The sequence below is a fragment of the Poecilia mexicana genome, unplaced genomic scaffold, assembly GCF_051168715.1.
Source record: "Poecilia mexicana isolate PSO_F unplaced genomic scaffold, ASM5116871v1 scaffold_15, whole genome shotgun sequence".
NCBI lineage: Eukaryota > Metazoa > Chordata > Actinopteri > Cyprinodontiformes > Poeciliidae > Poecilia > Poecilia mexicana.
Window position 1 is genome coordinate 21,695,785 of NW_028263384.1, and position 18,339 is coordinate 21,714,123.

The 18,339-nt window shown below is 43.9% G+C and overlaps 1 protein-coding gene across 1 annotated transcript in view; it reads left to right on the forward strand.

The window, feature by feature from the left end:
• Window positions 1-18,339, forward strand: part of arfgef3 (ARFGEF family member 3) — a 37,813-nt gene that overhangs the window by 7,276 nt on the left and 12,198 nt on the right. Inside the window, exons 4-23 of the mRNA XM_088012777.1 lie at window positions 66-206; window positions 309-377; window positions 5,100-5,216; window positions 6,455-6,500; window positions 7,228-7,312; window positions 7,388-7,492; window positions 7,640-7,764; window positions 7,840-8,087; window positions 8,160-8,272; window positions 8,374-8,506; window positions 8,917-9,491; window positions 10,044-10,396; window positions 11,097-11,257; window positions 11,333-11,498; window positions 11,885-11,992; window positions 12,808-13,023; window positions 14,503-14,613; window positions 15,740-15,890; window positions 15,963-16,268; window positions 18,016-18,149. Of these exons, the coding sequence (XP_087868903.1) occupies window positions 66-206; window positions 309-377; window positions 5,100-5,216; window positions 6,455-6,500; window positions 7,228-7,312; window positions 7,388-7,492; window positions 7,640-7,764; window positions 7,840-8,087; window positions 8,160-8,272; window positions 8,374-8,506; window positions 8,917-9,491; window positions 10,044-10,396; window positions 11,097-11,257; window positions 11,333-11,498; window positions 11,885-11,992; window positions 12,808-13,023; window positions 14,503-14,613; window positions 15,740-15,890; window positions 15,963-16,268; window positions 18,016-18,149 (3,463 nt within the window). The remainder of the gene's footprint in view (window positions 1-65; window positions 207-308; window positions 378-5,099; window positions 5,217-6,454; window positions 6,501-7,227; window positions 7,313-7,387; window positions 7,493-7,639; window positions 7,765-7,839; window positions 8,088-8,159; window positions 8,273-8,373; window positions 8,507-8,916; window positions 9,492-10,043; window positions 10,397-11,096; window positions 11,258-11,332; window positions 11,499-11,884; window positions 11,993-12,807; window positions 13,024-14,502; window positions 14,614-15,739; window positions 15,891-15,962; window positions 16,269-18,015; window positions 18,150-18,339) is intronic.

The following is an 18,339-nucleotide window of genomic DNA, read 5'->3' on the forward strand; positions in this document are numbered from 1 at the left end:
GATCCTCATTATGTCAGCCTCTCTGGTTCCGCCCAACCTGTGAACTCTGACCTCGTCTCCATCAGAAGTTCCTGTGTGATGACCGGTTTGTGGGCGGCGTCAGCTCGGAGGTGGAGGCTCTGGAGAAGCAGCTGCTCAGCCAGATGTTGGAGGCCATCAGGGTCACCCCCTCCCTGCATGAGGACCTGCAGGTGGAGGTCATGAAGGTAACAGGCAGCTCTGCTCTGCTGGCAGTCAGATGAATGACCTCTGACCCCTTTGTCTCAGCTCCTGAGCAGAACATCAGAAGGAGTCCTTTCTGTTTGCAGGTCCTGCTCTGCATCACCTACTCTCCAAACTTTGACATTAATGGAGACTCCATCCTGAGGATCGCTCAGGTAAAACAATCGTTTCAAGATTTGATGCATCAAAAACATCATTTAACTCTATACATGACTGAATGGGGTTGGTTTGCTCCAGATCAGGACCGATATTTATCACACTAATATCTCTGCCAAGGGTTTGATTCTTCTGCCTGGACTGGACCGGTTCAAACTTTATTGGAAAGTATCGTCAGAAACCTTCAGGATCTGTTTCTGTTCATCTCTGAGCTTCATGGTGGAAAATGATTCTGACGTGTTTCAGTCCTCCTCACTTTCCTCTGACAGAAAAAACAACACATAATAAACATCATTAATAAACTTCACACTGGGGGGAAATAAATTAGATTTAACTTACAATCTCAGTTGTAATAATAGAAGAATAAATATTTGGTTCATAACAAATATGAAAACATTTTTCAGTGTTTTTAACAGAACAAGTTTATGACGGTAAAAGGAAAAAATAATCCTTACAGATGGGAGACTTGAACCACAGTGGTTAAAGAAAACTAGACCATCTGTTTCAACATCCTGTCGTTGAGTTCAGCTTGTTTAGTTTTCACCAGCAGGAGCGTTTCCCTGGAAACGGAAAGCTTTTTAATTTCAGAGAAAGAAACAGGAGATCAGAGATGAAATCCTTGATATCTGAGGCAGAATGTGGATGTTTGTCTGTCTGTCCTCAGCTGTAACAGACAGAAACACTCAAATTATCCTGAGAGGTTTTTCTCCTTATGTACCATCAAAAATCATATCGATGAAACTCAAATAGCACAAATTTCTGACTAGATGATTAAACTGTTCTGCTGTTTGACCTTCACCTCTGTTGTTTTGTTGCTCAGACGCTGCAGAATGCATCACTTAACGCTAATAAATCAATAAATGCTCCTTTGTGCGAATGTTTGGAGGTTTGGGAGGATTTCTTTGTAATTTTAGTTCAGTCTCAGCAGCTGCGGCTGCAGGACACAAGAGATGTTTGCTGCCATTAGCGGCTCGTAAAACCTGCTGGTGTTGATGTGTTAATGCATTCAGAGCCACCGGACCTGGCCAGCTGCTGTTGGAGAGGGACAGAGTATCTGGTTCTGTTTGTTTGGTCATAACTCAGAGCACCGCTCTGAATGCTGTCAGCAGATCGCCATTAACCGCCACACGCTAACGGGCTAACAGGCTAACGGGTTAACAGGCTAACGGGCTAACAGGCTAACGGGTTTATAGGTTCAGAGCTCAGGGATTTATTCAGCACCAAGACGTTTTTACACCTGCAGTTTGTTATTACTAGCAACTGAACTCACTGTGTGAATGTAGTTTTTTGATTTAATGATGTAGGAAGAACAATCAGTCTTTTGGTCTGTGAATAAAAGTCATCAATCATCTGGAGGATTCCTCTTGTAGTCAGAAAAAAGTTTTATTGTTTCCAGATTTATTTCCTGTCCCAGTTCCCTCATTATAAAAGTAACTTCTTACCACATCAGTTCCCAAGTTGATTATTTAGACCACATGTGTCAAACTCAAGGCCCGCGGGCCACATGTGGCCCGCCATGTCATTTTATGTGCCCCCCGCCCAGCGTTTTATAGCCCCATGACTGACTTAAAATAGGTTTTGAGCACGAATTGACTACAAACTACATTTCCCATAATGCATTCCGATTGTCACTAGCCAACAGTATGGCTTCTCGCCACTAGAGAGCAGCAGAGTCACCTCAAGCTGCTTATTGATTTTCCCAGCGAATAAAACATCGACAAGCTAACATCAAAACGTCCAAGAAAAGAAAAATCGATTTACAAGTAAGACTGAATGAAGATGTGTGAGTTGGTGTCAGGGCGGCAGGTGGCGCTAGACTTTTTTTGTTATCCGTTATCTTGACCGACAACATAAAAAAACTCGGTCATGTACTATTTTTATCTGTGAAATTACAATCATATTAACATCGGCTATTTAGTCGCATTTTATGCAGTTTAGTTAATATTCACCGTGAATCCAGATCCCATCACAAATTAAGCAGATAAATGTATCTACATTTTTCTCTTAGTGACAGAAACCACTGACTGAGACTCCAATAACTTTTAATAAATTAAATTAAGCGACTTCACTTAAATTAGCATCACTTCACCCGCTGGGGTCTGAACGCACTTCCTCCTGGTTCCCATCTGCAGAAAAATCTGCGCTAATTCGTCAGTCAGTTGGATTTGTCTGATCCAAACAGATCATCTGAACTCTGTGAGTGTTTTACCCTGCGCGTTACACCTGGATTTTTTTATTTTTTTTTTTTGCGTGGTTTCGCTTCTCCGAAACGGACAGATGTTACGTCTGCAGCTCCTCCAGAACGCCGCTCTCCTGGGTAACGTGAACCCAGGGTCCATTTCTTAAATCTTCTGGATGAGTTACTTCCAGCGGTTTTTAATTCTTTGCAGCGGCGTAGCTGCTTCCGCAGTGGTTGAGCAGCGCACTGCGCATGTTACAGTCTAATTAACTTTTGCATCGTCATTTATTTCCTCAAGATAAACTACCGGCTCCTCAAATGGATTAACACAACGTTGCATTCTCTTTAGTTTTCTCTGGTCTGGAATGGAGACTTGAATTTAACGCTCCATTTCAAACAAAGGTTTTGAATGGGCTTCCTAACCAGAAGCTCCAAAGAGTTGTTTAACAATATGAGGTGTTCAATTTATTTTTAACATTGTATTTTCATACATTTTATGCTAGGGGTGCCAAAGTCTAGTTTTCCAGAGCTACCATCTGCAACTTTAGATGCGTTCCTTCTCTAACACACGTGGATCATTTACTCATTATAAGGCTCTACAGAACTGAGTTGCTGCTAATGAGGGAAGTCAACCTTTTGTCTGGGGTGTGTTTTAGCAGGGATGCATCTAAAAGTTGCAGTCTGAAGGACTGCAGCTGGGCACTCCTGATTTGTACCGTCAATGTGGCCCGTTGAGGGTGGCCAATATGCTGAAGTGGCCCTCGGTGAAATTGAGTTTGACACCCCTGATTTAGACAGTGACAGAGCTGCATGTTCTCCCTGTGTATGTGAGTCTCCTCCAGCTTCCTCCACTGTCCAAAATGTGACTGTTGGGTTATTGGTTAATGTAAGGAGCCCACAGGTGGTGTGTGTGGTGGTTGGTTATGAATTTGGCATTTGAGCGCCAGCTGCCCTGGCAGCTCCAAACAATAGATGACAAAACCACAGACACTCAAACGCCTCTCTGTTCATGTTGCTCAGCTGATGGAACGGCTCGTCCATGATGACCATCTGTCCGTGTCCAGTTATAGATCAGAAATATGATAACATGAAGTCCAAACTGTGGAAATTTAGTTGGGAAAATGTGTGAAATATTGAGCTGAAACATGTGAACCTGAGAAAATCTGTTCCTGGGGAATCTGTGTCTTGCCCCTCAGCAGACTGCAGCATCAGTAGAGCTGTGAGGTCGGACGTTGGAGGATGTATTGATTTTTCATTGATTAGGTGTAAAATGACCCAGCAGCTGCAGAGGCTTTAAATCTGAGTCTAATTAGCTGATTTCAGTCTTTGTTCAGCTCCAGCTTCCTGCTGTCAAACCTGTTCAGAGCAGATCGAGTTCTAATGGAAACACTCAGCATTTTATCATGTTAAACAGAAAATATACATTTAATTAGTTCATTAAAGTCGGTAACTGAGCTAAACTGAATTAAAGAGGTGATGAAATGATGGAGCAATGTTCTCAATGATGAACTCAGCACCAATAAGGTGTCTCGTCTCTGTAACCGTGGTGATGGGTTTCTGCTGCCTGTTCAGACAGATGATCCATATCTTTATCAATCGTTTGCAAACATTCGGAGCTCCATGTGGTTCCTCGGCCCCCAGGAGCCTTCAGAGAGGAACAGGAAGGACGTTCAGGCTTGATGAACTTTCTAAAAATACTGCAGGTGGAGAAAATTAATGAGGCTGCAAAGGTTTTTGTGGTAGATGCAGTTACTGTAACTGGTTCACTGTAGATCTACTGGTTTCTGGATTAGGGCTGAAACCTAAAGGAATGAATCACTTATTGAAATAATCAACTAGTTTAGTAATATAGTAATCGTTAACTGGAGCATCCAGACTTAAAAAGGCCAGTTACTGAAAGAATAACATGCTCAGGGAAGTAATTAAGCCCAAACTGTACAGAAATATATAAATGTATATTGCATTCATGTTAAAAAATGTTTTAACTTTAGGCAGATTTTTCCCTCCTATTTAACTAATTAAATTATTCATTTTAATGTACTTCTAATATTGCATAAAAAGACAGAATTTGCCAGTTAATCATCAGAATAATTGATTATTAAAGTAATTGTTAGCTGCAGCTGTACTGTGTTTTTAGATTTCATTGCCTAGCAGGTATTTGGTTACAAAGTTGCAGATAGCTTTTCTGTTTGGACTCGGTTTACCTTCGGCTCATTTTTCTGAGCTCCATCCAGACTTCTTCCTCTCGCTGTCGTAAAATCTGCTGACGCTGCAGACGTCCGGCAGGACATCTTGTCTCTGTTTGTCTCTGTGCTCCATTACTGCTCAGCATCCCCAGAGTGTGACCTTTAATCTGACCATAAGATGTTCTGCAGACTGACAACACGCCCCAGAGGTTTATGCCTCTCCTGGTCACCGTGGCAACCAGTGACGCCATGGAAGCTTCCCATAAATCTCCCCGACAGTTCAACGTGGCTGGGTGGTGCTCTCTGGTGCTCTGCGTCACTCATATCCTGTGGTGTGTGTGTGTGTGTGTGTACAGGTGTGTATTGAGACCTACATGTCCAGCTGTCACCAGCGCAGCATCAACACGGCAGTGAGGGCCACCCTGAGCCAGATACTGGGAGACCTGACGTTGCAGCTGCGCCACAGACAGGAGGTCAGAGAGAACACACACACACACACGCGCGCGCGCACACACACACACATTAGCTTTAAACAGGCCCGTCAGCAACAAAGTGAGCAGCGAGAACCTTGAGGTTTATCAGTAACATTGATTCCTCTTATTGCTCTGAGGTTCTACATACAGCAGCATAATAAACTGTTTATTGCTCATCTGGTCAGTTATTTATTTATTTAAAACTAAACCAAAATGTGAAATCTGTGTGAAAATCAATGTCCATCTTTAATCCAACGTCTTTACTCTCAGTAACTGTTGAGTTAAAGACAGCGGTTGGCCCAGGTTCAGTTGTTGGAAGGACGACCTCAGATTTAACTGAGTTCATGGTTCACTCAGTGACTGAGGGTCATTTTTGTAGAATAACAGACAGCAGATGGTCTGGAAGTGACTTTATACTGTGACTCTGATGAGGATCAGTTGACTCATTGTTTGGTCAGAGTTTCTCCTAAATGTCATTTTAAAGACGCACTGATATGAAAACTGGTTCTGATATTTATATCCTCCAGTGAGGATTAAGAATCAGAAATACTTTATTGATCGCGTGGCCAACACTCTGCCCTCCTGAGACTTATGACAAGTAGATGGAAATAAACATCGGTTATTAATATCGGTCCATACTGATATATTATAATTCTGATGCATCCCTAATTATTTTAATTAATTTTAATTTTAATGAAGCAAAAAAATCTCCTGATATGTCAACAAGCTTATTCTGGTTAATAATGACAACACAGATGATGGAGAAATTTGGAGATTAACAATAAAAAGTATTGAATCATCAGCATAAAGAAGAACTGTTCAGTTCGTTTAAATTGGATTTGCTGCAAGGATTTTGCCAGCAGGTCCAGTAACTGAATAAGTCCTACGACCAGTTGCTTCTCTGAGATAATGGCTGGTTTCTTTCCTTCATGGCCTGTTTAACACCCACCTGCTGCTGAGATGAGAATACTTTAACCAGCTTTTCTCACTGGTGATGATCGGTCTGTCAATTTGATCAGAAGCATCTGGTTGATATTTTTCCTCTTGAATCCAGTGTCGTTTTCTGCTTACTGGTTCTGCAGTTTAATCATGCTGTGTTCATCTTGTAATATTTTGTCATCAGTCATTTTAAACACATGAAATTAGCTTTTTTTTCCCCTTTCATTTTCTTTTGCTCCTTAAATCTCCTTGTTTCACAAACTCGGTGACCCTCCCTGGTGTTGTGTGTTGCTCTGCAGGGAGCTGAAGGAGACGAGGTGACCGCGCTGCCTCTGCAGAGAAAAGGTACACATCATCCTACACATCTGCTTAGTGAAGAACGAAGTGTCTAGTTTCTCCATGGGCAGTTTGTAATGTCCAGAGTCATTGTTGTCTTGGTGTATGGGTCTCTATGAGGGACAAAATGGATGGACTGAGAACAGCACAGAGCAGCCATACAGAAAACATGTTTTATGAACATTAACATATTGAGCTACACCTGGAGGGTAAAACTAATATTTTATGACTTGAAAATCCAAAAAAATGAACAACTGGGTGTTTTAGTGAACACAATACCAGTTAAAACTGAATAATGTAATGCGAATGGATAAATAAGCTGCACAAACTAATTTAGAGATGATTTAAAGCCACTTTATTAAGCTTCCCTCTATTTCTGCTCTGTCACCTCACTGGTGTTCTTCCTTCTAAGTAGCTTATTGTTAGCTTTAATATCGACTGCATTGTTTTATCCCCGTCTGTTAGTCTGGATAAAAGCGTCTGCCAAATGCATAAACATAAACAAAAAATAGTGACGCATAAATAACCTGAATGCATGGCTGGAGCCGAACTTCCCCCTCAGGAATGTTCATTTCTTGGAGATTAGAGGCAAACGAGGAGGATTAATTAGTTTGTTTTATCACTTAGCGTTGAAGTTGGATGAATGAACTTTGTGTGTGTGTGTGTGTGTGTGTGTGTGTGTGTGTGTGTGTGTGTGTGTGTGTGTGTGTGTGTGTGTGTGTGTGTGTGTTTGCAGATGTTTCCCCCACCAGCCAGGCTCTGTGTGAGGACGTGGTGATGGTTCTGACCGTGTTCTGTGAGAAACTGGAGTCGGTGGACAGGTAACGCTGCAGGTCTTCTGTCGGTGACATCACTTCCCCTCTGTGACTCATTTCCTCATTCTCTCCTCCTTTCAGTGACAATCAGCTGCTGCAGCTGCTCTACCTGGAGTGCATCCTGTCCATGCTCAGCAGCTGTCCTCCCACAATGCACCTGTCCAGAGGTTTCACCGACCTGGTGTGGTACGATTCTCTGTTTCCTCACATGTTGAATCCACCATGTAGAAATATGAAGATACTTCATGTTGGAAGTTAAAGAGAGACAAATATCAGGAAAACATTTTTATTGACTTATGTCTTGATATTAATTGGCAGTATTTGTTGTTGCAGGAAGCAGCTTTGTCCGTCTCTGGTGGCCATTATGGGAAATCCAGTGAATGATAAAACCATCACTTCTCACCACAGCTACACGGGGGCGCTAGAGAGAGACCGGCTTTCAGAGAGAATCGCTCAAGGTAAGGCATCCGTCAGTCCGTCTGTCTGTTTATCCTCTTACTCGTCTCTGAATCCCAGATTGTTTCCTCTCCCAGGAATCGGTCAGGAAGTGGACTCTTCCAGTGGAGGCGTGTCTGATCAAGGCCGGGGGTCCGGATGCTCCTCCAGCGCCCCCGCCAGGATTGCGCCGGTGGTGCGGACGGTGTGCTACATCGCAGCAGAGCTGGTGCGCCTGGTGAGCTGCGTGGAGTCGATGAAGCCGGTGCTGCAGTCGCTGTACCACCGGATCCTGCTCTACCCGCCGCCCCAGCACCGGACCGAGGCCATCCGCATCATGAAGGAGGTGATCCCCATCCGTCCATCAATCCTCTGCTCACTAAACCAAGGAATGTTAACATCTTTCTGTCCTGGTCAGATTCTTGGCAGCCCGCAGCGCCTCTACGACCTGGCCGGGCCGTGTGTAGCAGAACCTGAAACCAGGAAACGCTCCTTCTCAAAGAGGAAGTCCCACCTGGATCTGCTCAAACTGTCAGTAAATAAACCTGATCCACAGCTTCACTCAGAGAAAACTAGATGAAAGTCAGCATTTTGAACCTGGACTCAGTTTGGCTGTAACGTTCTGGTTTCAGAGTGATGGACGGGATGACGGAGGCCTGTGTGAAGGGCGGCATCGAGGCGTGCTTCGCCTCCGTTTCCTGCGCCTGCGCTCTTCTGGCTGCGTTGGATGACCTGTCGCAGGGTCGCGGCCTGCAGCCTGAACAGGTCGACTCATGACACCAAGTCAGAACACGAAGTGAACCTCACAACCACTTTCTGGAAACTCTGACTTTTCTTAGCAGAAATTACCAATAACTGCAATTAATTAACGTTAATTCAATATATTCTAATTACTTTTATGCTGCTTATGAATGGATGTTTGTGTAGTAATAATAAAAATAAATAAAACAAAAATAAATAGTAAAACCTAAATAAATATCACTATAGACTAAATTTAAGATCATAAATAACTGTAAATGGAGGTTATTGAGGTTCCTGCCTTGCAGGAAGAAGGTCCCGGGTTCAAATCCCGTCTTGGTGACTGTTTGCACCGAGTTTTGACGTTTCTCCCTCCGACTGTGACGATTCTCTGGACGCATCAACAGCAGTAAGAGTCGCTGTGTTTCCTCCTGCAGGCTCGGTTTCTCCTCAGGCGCCTGGACGACCTGAAGGACGGGTCGGAGTCCACCCGGGAGTCCATGGAGATCAACGAGGCCGACTTCAGGTGGCAGAGACACATCCTGTCCTCAGAGCAGCCCCAGTGGGACTCCGCTGCCTCCAACATGGCCGCCGCAGGCGCCACCGAGTGCAGCCCGGACATCAGCATCAGTATCACCACGGAAACGGGACAAACCACCCTGGACTTGGAGATGGGGGACTTGGGTCTGGGTCAGGGACACACGCCTGAGGAGTGCGGCGAGGACGCACGCGTCCAGCTGAGCTGTCCCTTTGGAGGCCAGGAGAGGAGCCAGCGGGAGCCGATAGGAGGCGCGGCTCCGAGAGGAGAGAGGGCGGAGGGAGGAGGAGGCCGCGGCGTGGAGGCCGAGGGACAGGAGGACAAGGACAGAGGAGACAGAGGAGGCGTTCCTCCTGACGTGGTGCAGAGGAGTCACGCTCTCGTCTTCTCTGACATCACCAACTTCCTGTCAGTGGACTCCAGGACGCGGCCGCACCACGGGCCGGGGTCCAGGTACAGCGAGAGCAACTTCAGGTACGACTCCCTCAACTTTAGGGCTCATTACTAGGATTTTTCAAACTCAGCAGCTCTCTGTAGCTGCTTAGCTTGACAGATATATTTATATATATCTGTCAAAAATGACAGATATATTGAGGCAAATGTTTTTGTATTCTTGACGAGACAAAACAAGTTTTCATGTAACTTTTCAGCAAAATAAAGGAGCTTGTTTTAAGTCAATAATTTCTTCTTACTGATGAAAAGGTACTCTTCCACTGGCAGATTATTTCACTTATGGGAAAAGTAAGTCGTTATAAGTAAAGTAATCTGAACAACTAGAATTATTGACTTAAAACAAGCTCCTATGTCGTGATGAAGTTATTTGTAAGTTTTGTCTGATTTCAAGTGTGTTGAGATATTTGCACTAAAACCAGACAAAAATACTTCAGATTTGTGTTTCTGAACAGCTTTGTGGCTGACCAATCAGAACCCAGCTGGTTGGTGATTGGTCTTTATTGCGTTTGTTTTTCTAAGCGTATTAAAATCAAGTTCCTCACCGTTTCATCCATGACCCTGGTTGTCCTGCAGCATGGAGGAGCAGGACTTGTCTCGGACAGAGTTTGACTCGTGCGATCAGTACTCCATGGCTGCAGAGAAAGACTCGGGGCGCTCCGACGTGTCCGACATCGGGTCCGACAACGTGTCTCTGGCGGACGAGGAGCAGCAGACGCCTCGGGACTGCCCGGGCCACCGCTCCCTGCGCACCGCCGCCATGTCCCTCAAACTGCTGCGCAGCCAGGAGGCGGACCAGCAGAGCGCCAGGCTGTTCGTCCAATCGCTGGCGGCGCTGCTGCCCCGCCTCCTGGGACTGGCCTCCGCCCAGGAGGTGGACCTGTCGCTGCAGAACTTCTCCTCCACGTTTTGCTCCGGGCTGCAGGCTGGTAAGCGGAGGGAAGAGGGATCAGCAGAGATTCACTGTGATGATGATGCAGTTTCAGAACAGAACAGACTTTGTTTGGGTTGTTCAGTAACAGACAGCTGTTTACTGACCAGCTGACCGAGCAGCTCTTTGTGTCTCCACTGTTTTATTCAAGCAATCAAATATTCTGGAGGATGAAGTTTTGAGAGCACAGATGAAAAAACAAACTCAGCCACTGCAGAAGTTTTCTGTTCATTTCCTTTTACCATCTGATGTTCGGCCAGAATGTTGTGATGGTCCTGAACCTGTGAAATGTTTAAATTCCTCTCATGTCCAGTTTGTAGATGAAAACTGGATATTTTTGTCCAGTTTTCTGTTGAATCAGTCCAAGCTGCAGAGACAAACTCAGACTAACATTCACTCCTATTTATATTATTTGGTCTGAATTTTTCCCACCAAACTGGACCTTAAGACTCTTCTTTACCTCTTAGATTTCACATGAAACTAAATGCATCAAAATAAGAGAACATCAGAAGGTTTCCATTCTCAAATAGTTTTTAAACCGTTTATTCTGTATTGATAGTTTGGCTTAAATTCCTGTCTGTGTCCCGGCTGATAAAAACTTTAGTCAGACTTATGAAGTTCTGCTGTTTAATGAATTTTAAAGTTTGAATGTTTGGTTGGGACTCTGTAAAGCTGCTGTTGCTCTTTCCTCCGTTCAGGAGGGATTCACTCTCCAGGCTTTGAATCAGGCGACTCTCTGAAGTCTCTGATGAACGCAGACGGCCTCTACCTGGTGTCGTACTACGCTCTGCTGCTCAACCTCAAGCTCTGCTGCTGCGACTACTACAGACGGAGAGAGCTTCCCCCTGCCCTCAGTCTGGTGAGCACAGCCACAGACACGGCTTCTCTCCTGATGAGCGCGCAGCTGATGAGCGTCTCCCTCCGTGTCCTGCAGAAGGAGTTTGTTCGGCTGATCCAGACCAGCGGAGTCCTGGTGGTTCTGTGCCAGGCCTGGATCGAGGAGCTTCACCACCAGGTGTTGGAGCGCAACCTGCTGGCTGACGCCGGGTACTGGGGCTCAGCAGAAGACCGCACGCTGCCGCTCATCACCATGCTGACAGGTCTCTATATCCTTCATGCTTCTTAAGACAGAAATCCAACTCACCAGAGAAGGAAACCCCATGCTGGCGAATCCAGAGGATCGTAAACCCAGTATGCTGTGTAGCTGCATTTGGTTTATAAATGACAAACTTTGCTAAATTGACGGATAATTTTATCCAAACAAATCATGCATCTGCACATCCTGCTGGTGTACATTATTTGATCCAACTCTCATTGTTTTCCATTTCGCTGTAACTCTGTATTTAATGGACCGAACGTTAAACTGAAGCGCTTAGAGTTTAGGAGTTAAGGAATGGGTAAACTGTGGGGAAAATAAAACGTATGAAGTGGTTTGTTTCCAAAAGACGATTCTCTGAATGCCAGTTTTTTATTTTTGTGTTGTCAGACATCGACGGCCTGGGCAGCAGTGCTATTGGAGGTCAGATGATCCGCAGGCCGTCCAGCCAATCAGCACTCAGCTCTGAGAGGGCTGGAGGTGACACAGCGACTGCAGGTCTGTAACTCAACTCAAGGCGGACATCTTGGTTACAGTCATGCATTCATCCCCAGGGCTGATCCTCAGATCCCCTGTTGTTGGTTTTGATTTGCTTCTCATAAAGTTTTCTTGTCTTTTGAACAGTTTCAAACCTTTTGAACAAACAGCAGCATATTTCCTGCAGGATTTTCTGCTGTGGAGGAAAATGACCTTTAACCAAAATGGCAGCGTCGGCACTGAAGGCTGGATGATAAACAAAACCAATGGGTCATAAATAATTAGCTCTGAGATCAATTTCTTTATAAATAAATCTTGCTTACTTCATATGTGTTGATATGTAATAGTGAAGTAATGTCTACACGTTGCATTAGATATTCTAGGGTTTATGTCTGTGACATATCGGCAAAAAACATCCAATAAAATGCAGTTTATATTTACTTACTTTAAATTATGTGTCAAAATTTACAATTTGGACACTGAAAATACAGAAACGTCCATAAAATGAAAAATAAAAAGATGAAGACAGATATGGAAGTCAGTGACCTCAGGCCTTTATCTGAAGAGGTCTGCATAAGACTGACATAAACATGACATAACACCTGCACTAAAAGGTGCATTAAAACTGTCAGCTTTGCATTATTCAGTAAATAATGACACTTATAATGATAGAAGCTCCTTTATGTTCATGGCAGCTATCATGTCCTTCGATTACAGTGTTTCCACAGAAACCATGGGTCACGCCTCATGACATCATGGTTTTTCTTCTCTTCAGGACCAGAACCCAGCTTGTGATGCTAGCTGCAGGTTTCTCTCCCTCCTCTCTTTTTAATCAGGTGCCGTTTTCTCCCGCTTCATCCTCACCGGCGTGTGGAAGAACCTGATTGATGTGCTGTCCACGCCTCTGACGGGCCGCATGGCGGGCAGCTCCAAGGGCCTGGCCTTCATCCTGGGGGCCGAGGGGCTGAAGGAGCAGAGCCAGAGGGAGAGAGACACCATCTGTCTGAGTCTGGACGGCCTGCGGAAAGCTGCCGCGCTCAGCTGCGCGCTTGGTGGGTGAAACCTTTGACCTGTGTCTGCCCTTTCTGCAGAAACAGGCATAGATTAATAAATCAAGTTTAAAGACAACCAGGCAGAGTGGAGAGCGGTCAGGATGTTCCTGGACAGCTCTGTCAGGAAAACATAGCCGGGCTGAGATTTATGTCTGGATACCACAAGGTCACCGAGGAGCACAGCGTTGGTCCTGAAGGCAAGATGGATGGCTCTGTGATGAGAGTGAAGAAGGGCTTGATGTGCTGCTGGGTGTTGGGCCTGCAGCAGAGTTTCAGACTCTGTCATTGTTTGGTTCCTCAAACTGGACGTTGTTGCTCCAGCACTGGCAGAACGTTGGATTCTTTAAAAGTCAAGCAATGATTTCAGCTGATTTAGAGTCAGAAACAGCAGCAATAACATCTAAACATCAAGTTTTCATACCAGCTTAGCTGTGGAGGATCCCAGGTTCCAGTGGTCAGAGTAAACCCAGAACTGGTCACCAGTTCATCACAAGGCAACAGAGGAAAATTATTATCGTCTGAATAGAATTTAATTATTTATTTTTAACAGGAAAATATTAAAAGAAATTGATCCTGTTTTACAACAACTTCCTGTTCTGCAAAACATAAAAACACAGAAATACCAGTAGATACAACTTTGTGGTAATAAAATATTTGACACTATGAAGAGGATGGGTCTGAAAACGGACCCCTGGGGAACGCCGTCAGGACTGAGTGAGTCTGTGTTGTTGCATTAGAAACCTGCTCCATCCTGCCGGTGAAGGCTGATCTGAACAGGAAGTGATGTCGCCTCTGCTGTGGCTGTTCTGCAGTTTGGAGAATCATCCCCATCTAAAGTTTAAAGGTTTCACTAAAGGCCCCAAATCATTGTGTTCAGGTTGGAAATAATTCATTTTATGATTCAGAGAAAGGTTTTGCTGTGGCCATGAAATCTCAGACATTTTACAAATTTTTTCTTCATGAATTATTTTAAAACCCCAAATTATTCTACAGGAGGTTGGAAACTAAATGATGTTTTCTTTTCCTTCTGCAACCATTTTTCCAATATATTGAATGGATTTATATTAGGCAGCTGCTAAATGGATTTAATATTCACACAGATTGTTGTTTTCCTTCCCAGGAGAAAACCTCTGAAGTTAGCTTAGTGTTGTTGGCCTAGTTAAAATGGTTTCTCAGGTTAAAATGTTTGATATTTTTGTTTCTTCCTGTCTGTCAGGGATGGAATATTTCACATTACATTCACCAAGAACGGTGAATAATAACCAGAACCTGTTAGTTATCATTGAGGAATCCAGGCTGTGATTATCATCACAGAAAGATGAATGAATATGAACACATGGTGTCAAACCGCAGCCGGGTTTCAGGTTCATTTCTGATCTCTGGTTCTGCACCAGTGGAACAAATGATTTTAGAAAACAAACTTCCTCTTTTGATCTGAACTGAAGCTGATCGTGTTTGTTGGCCGTTTTCCTCTTTCAGGCGTTGCTGCTAACTGTGCATCAGCTTTAGCCCAGATGGCTGCAGCCTCCTGTGTGCAGGAGGAGAAGGAGGAGAAAGAGGTGGCAGAGATGGGAGACGCCATCACACAAGGTACGACAACGCCATCTGGAGGTCAAAGGTGCACGGATCGTTTTTATTAAAGCAGCTTCACACAAAAATCCACGGCTTGAAAACCGAAAGAGGAAAATGAAACACTTTTAATATAAACTCATATTGCATAAATATCAGCGTGAGACGCTAATCTTAATCTGTGGTCATGACTCAGAATGGCTCAGTAAGAAATGGATCTTTACTGACATCTAGTGGCCAATTTGGAAAACACTGCTGGAAATTTCAGCTAATGATTTGTAAAAACATTCAACATCATTTTCTAACTGACTTGACAAATATTTTGAACGATTAAATCATGCAGGGCTGCAGCTCAGTTACTCTAGTTTTCAGTTTAACTATCATGTAAAGGGAATCATGTTCATTTAATGTGTTAATTTACTAGAAAATCAGTAAAACATGGCAAAGTGTGGAACATTAATTAGTCCTTGTTATAAAGAATATAATCTGTCTGTGAAGGCCTAAATAGAAAACAGCTGAGTTATGTTTAACCACCAACTGGTAGAAAAACATTTTAAATATGCATAAACACCATCATGGGATGTTTCATAAATTTGCAGAAAGAATCACTGATGATTTTTCCACAGATTAAAATGCAGTTTTGAGGGGAGAAAAGAGAAAACATGTTTAACAGCAGAAAAACCATTTGATTCAAACACCTGTTTACAGTTTTTACACAATCACAGTTTATGTTTTAAACAATAATGAATAAAAAATAAACTTAATGGGTATGAATTATTTTATTCACATATTCATTTGAAGTTTAGCAGCCATTTGGTCTGTTAGTGTTCATGATCAGGAATGTGGATGAATAAAAAATGGCTGCAATCTGCAGTAGATTTAAGTTAAAAAAACGTAATTTTCTGTCATTACATTAAAAACCCCACATAATATAAAAATTAAATAAAAATAACTGTAACGACTTGAACAAACTTTAAAGGTGGAATGTTTTTGAGGATCTGATTCCTAAAAGAGATAAAATGAGTCATTTTGAACCTGTTGAATGGAATCCGTTTTAAAACCTTCCTCCCTGTCTGGACGTGAGCTGAGCTCAGCTCTACGTCCTGCATGCCTTCGCTCATCTCTGCCGTCTTGTTGCTGTTGGCAGTGAAGCAGCGCGTCGAGCAGCGGCTGGAGCAGATGGGCCGTCCTCAGGGAGTCCGCCTCCACACGGCTCATGTGCTGTGCATGGACGCCATCCTGAACGTGGGCTTAGAGATGGGCAGCCACAACCACGACTGCTGGCCACACGTCTTCAGGTACAGACACATGAGCCTCACCCTGCTGCGCCGTAAATCATAAAAACTCACTGCGGTCCGGCTCTGTCTCAGGGTGACGGAGTACATCAGCTCTCTGGAGCACACCCACTTCAGCGACGGCTCCCTGCAGCCGTCCTCCCTGACCACCATCACCCAGCAGGCGGCCGGCGTGGACCTGGGTCTGGAGCTGAGCTGCGAGCCGAGCCCCGAGGCGGCCGAGCTGAGCCTGAGCCAGCCGGTCATCCAGCCGCTGTCCATCCAGGAGCTGCTGAAGGAGAGCAGCAGAGGGGGGCGGGGCCTGGACCTGAGGAGCGGCAGCCTGATGATGGGGACCGGCGCCGCCAAGGCCGTCTGCACGCTGTCCACGCAGGCGGACAGGTGGGACCTCGCTCTGCAGAGGCTGGGATGTTTGGACCATGTGATGCTTTACTGGGTTCAGTTTAAACACATTAGTGTGTTTTATAGGTTTATAAACGTATTCATGAGGGTCAAAGAGTCGCATCAAGCGTCCACCAGGAGGTGCTGTGCTGAAATGCACCCAGCAGGTGGCAGTAGAGTGAATCCTGCTTGGTTCTGTGTGTCAAAGTGTTTTTATGTGTATAAGTTATCATAATGCAGATAAATTCATAAAATGAGGTCAGTTTGTGTAACAGTCGGGGAGTTTTCTGGGAAACAGTCAAGATTTCAGATTTCAGTCACGTGTGCAAAACATTCAACTCATATGAATGAGCATGCAACACACACACACACACACACACACACACACACACACACACACACACACACACACACACACACACACACACACACACACACACACACACACACACACAGTGAAGTGAAGCTGCCTTTGTGTGTGTTCTGCTCAGACCAAGGATCATCTCTTATGTAAGCACTTATCCGAGCTGCTTTTGCAGGGAATAAAGAATTTTCTCTGATCCTCTGCAGCAGCAGATGGACTGAACACATTTCTGATGTGAAAGTTTCACCAAACAATAGTAAACAGAGCAAAAGGCTGGTCTGTTTACCAGCTGGACCCGTTTCTCTGCATCTTCATCTGTGACTCCTCAGTTTAGCAGCTCTTTATGCAGTTGGTCAGTGATTATCTGGACATCCTGGTTATGTTGAATTTGCTCCACTTTCAAACTAAACATTTAAACATATATTTTATTTGACTAAAAAAGCTGCAGATCATCAAAGGAAATATTTGTATTACTTTGTTTTCAGGTCTAAAGTTAATTGATTCATTTGCTGATTGAAATATTGAAATGTTTAATACAAGTTAGATGTTCATATTTAAACGTCTTTCTGCCATTAAATAGAAAACAAATGAAGCCATTTTTCATAAATAAGTAGTTTATGTTATAGTTTTCCTTTAAAGTTATTCCAAACAGTTTCTATCATTTAGTTTCTATAAATGGCTCCAACATCAACACAGTTTATTGAGTCCAATTCTAAAATACTTTATTAATCTCAGAAGAATAAAATTATTATACAAGGTTTTTCAACTAGTTGTTACAGATGCAGAAGGATCTCCTGTAGAGGTCAGTGTTACAGTGGTTCTTAGGCAGCCTCTGACTGAAGCCACTGTCTTGTTGTATGAGTCTGATGAAGAGGATGATGAGGGTTATCTGTAATGTTCTTCATGTAAGAATCCTTTTCACACCGTAACCTCCAGAGGTTTCAGGACAGAATCAACTTTCTTTATCGGCTTTTTGAGCCTCTTTGACTTTCATGAGTTTCATTTTAAAGAACTTGATTAGTTCTGCCATGAAGAGCTGTCAAATATCAGCCAGAGTCCTGTGGTAGAGGTGCAGCTGTAGGCATTTAAGTTATGCTTAGTGGTGTATGTATATATTTGACCTTTTGCACAAAAGAAAAATAACAGTAAACTCAAACCTGCTTGTGCAGCAGAAACATTAAAACCTGAGATTAGAAAACTTCTACTAAATTATGAAAAACTTGAATTAATGGCATTTATGTCCTTCAGTGAAGAGAACCTTCAGATCTTCCTATTGTCCTTGTGATGGTAATGTGTGTGTGTGTGTGTGTGTGTGTGTGTGTGTGTGTGTGTGTGTGTGTGTGTGTGTGTGTGTGTGTGTGTGTGTGTGTGTGTGTGTTTCAGGCTGTTTGAGGAAGCAGCTACGAAGCTGAACCTGGTGGGTCTGGTCGGCTTCCTGCAGCAGCTCAGGAAAGCCTCTCAGTCTCAGCTCTTCAACTCGGCTGCAGAGACCGGAGATTACTCTCTGGTGATGCCGGGTAGGAAACACAACCTGCAAATGTTCACACACGTTTCTGTCACTGCAGGGAAAATAGTCAGCAAGAAAACATGGAGAGTAAAAGTATGTGTTGACAGAGAGCCAGGGAAGAAAGTCACCAGCACCGACCTTAGAGACGAAGCCGTTACTGTCAGGGAAGGTCAGAAGGTCATTTCAGATTATTTCTAAGA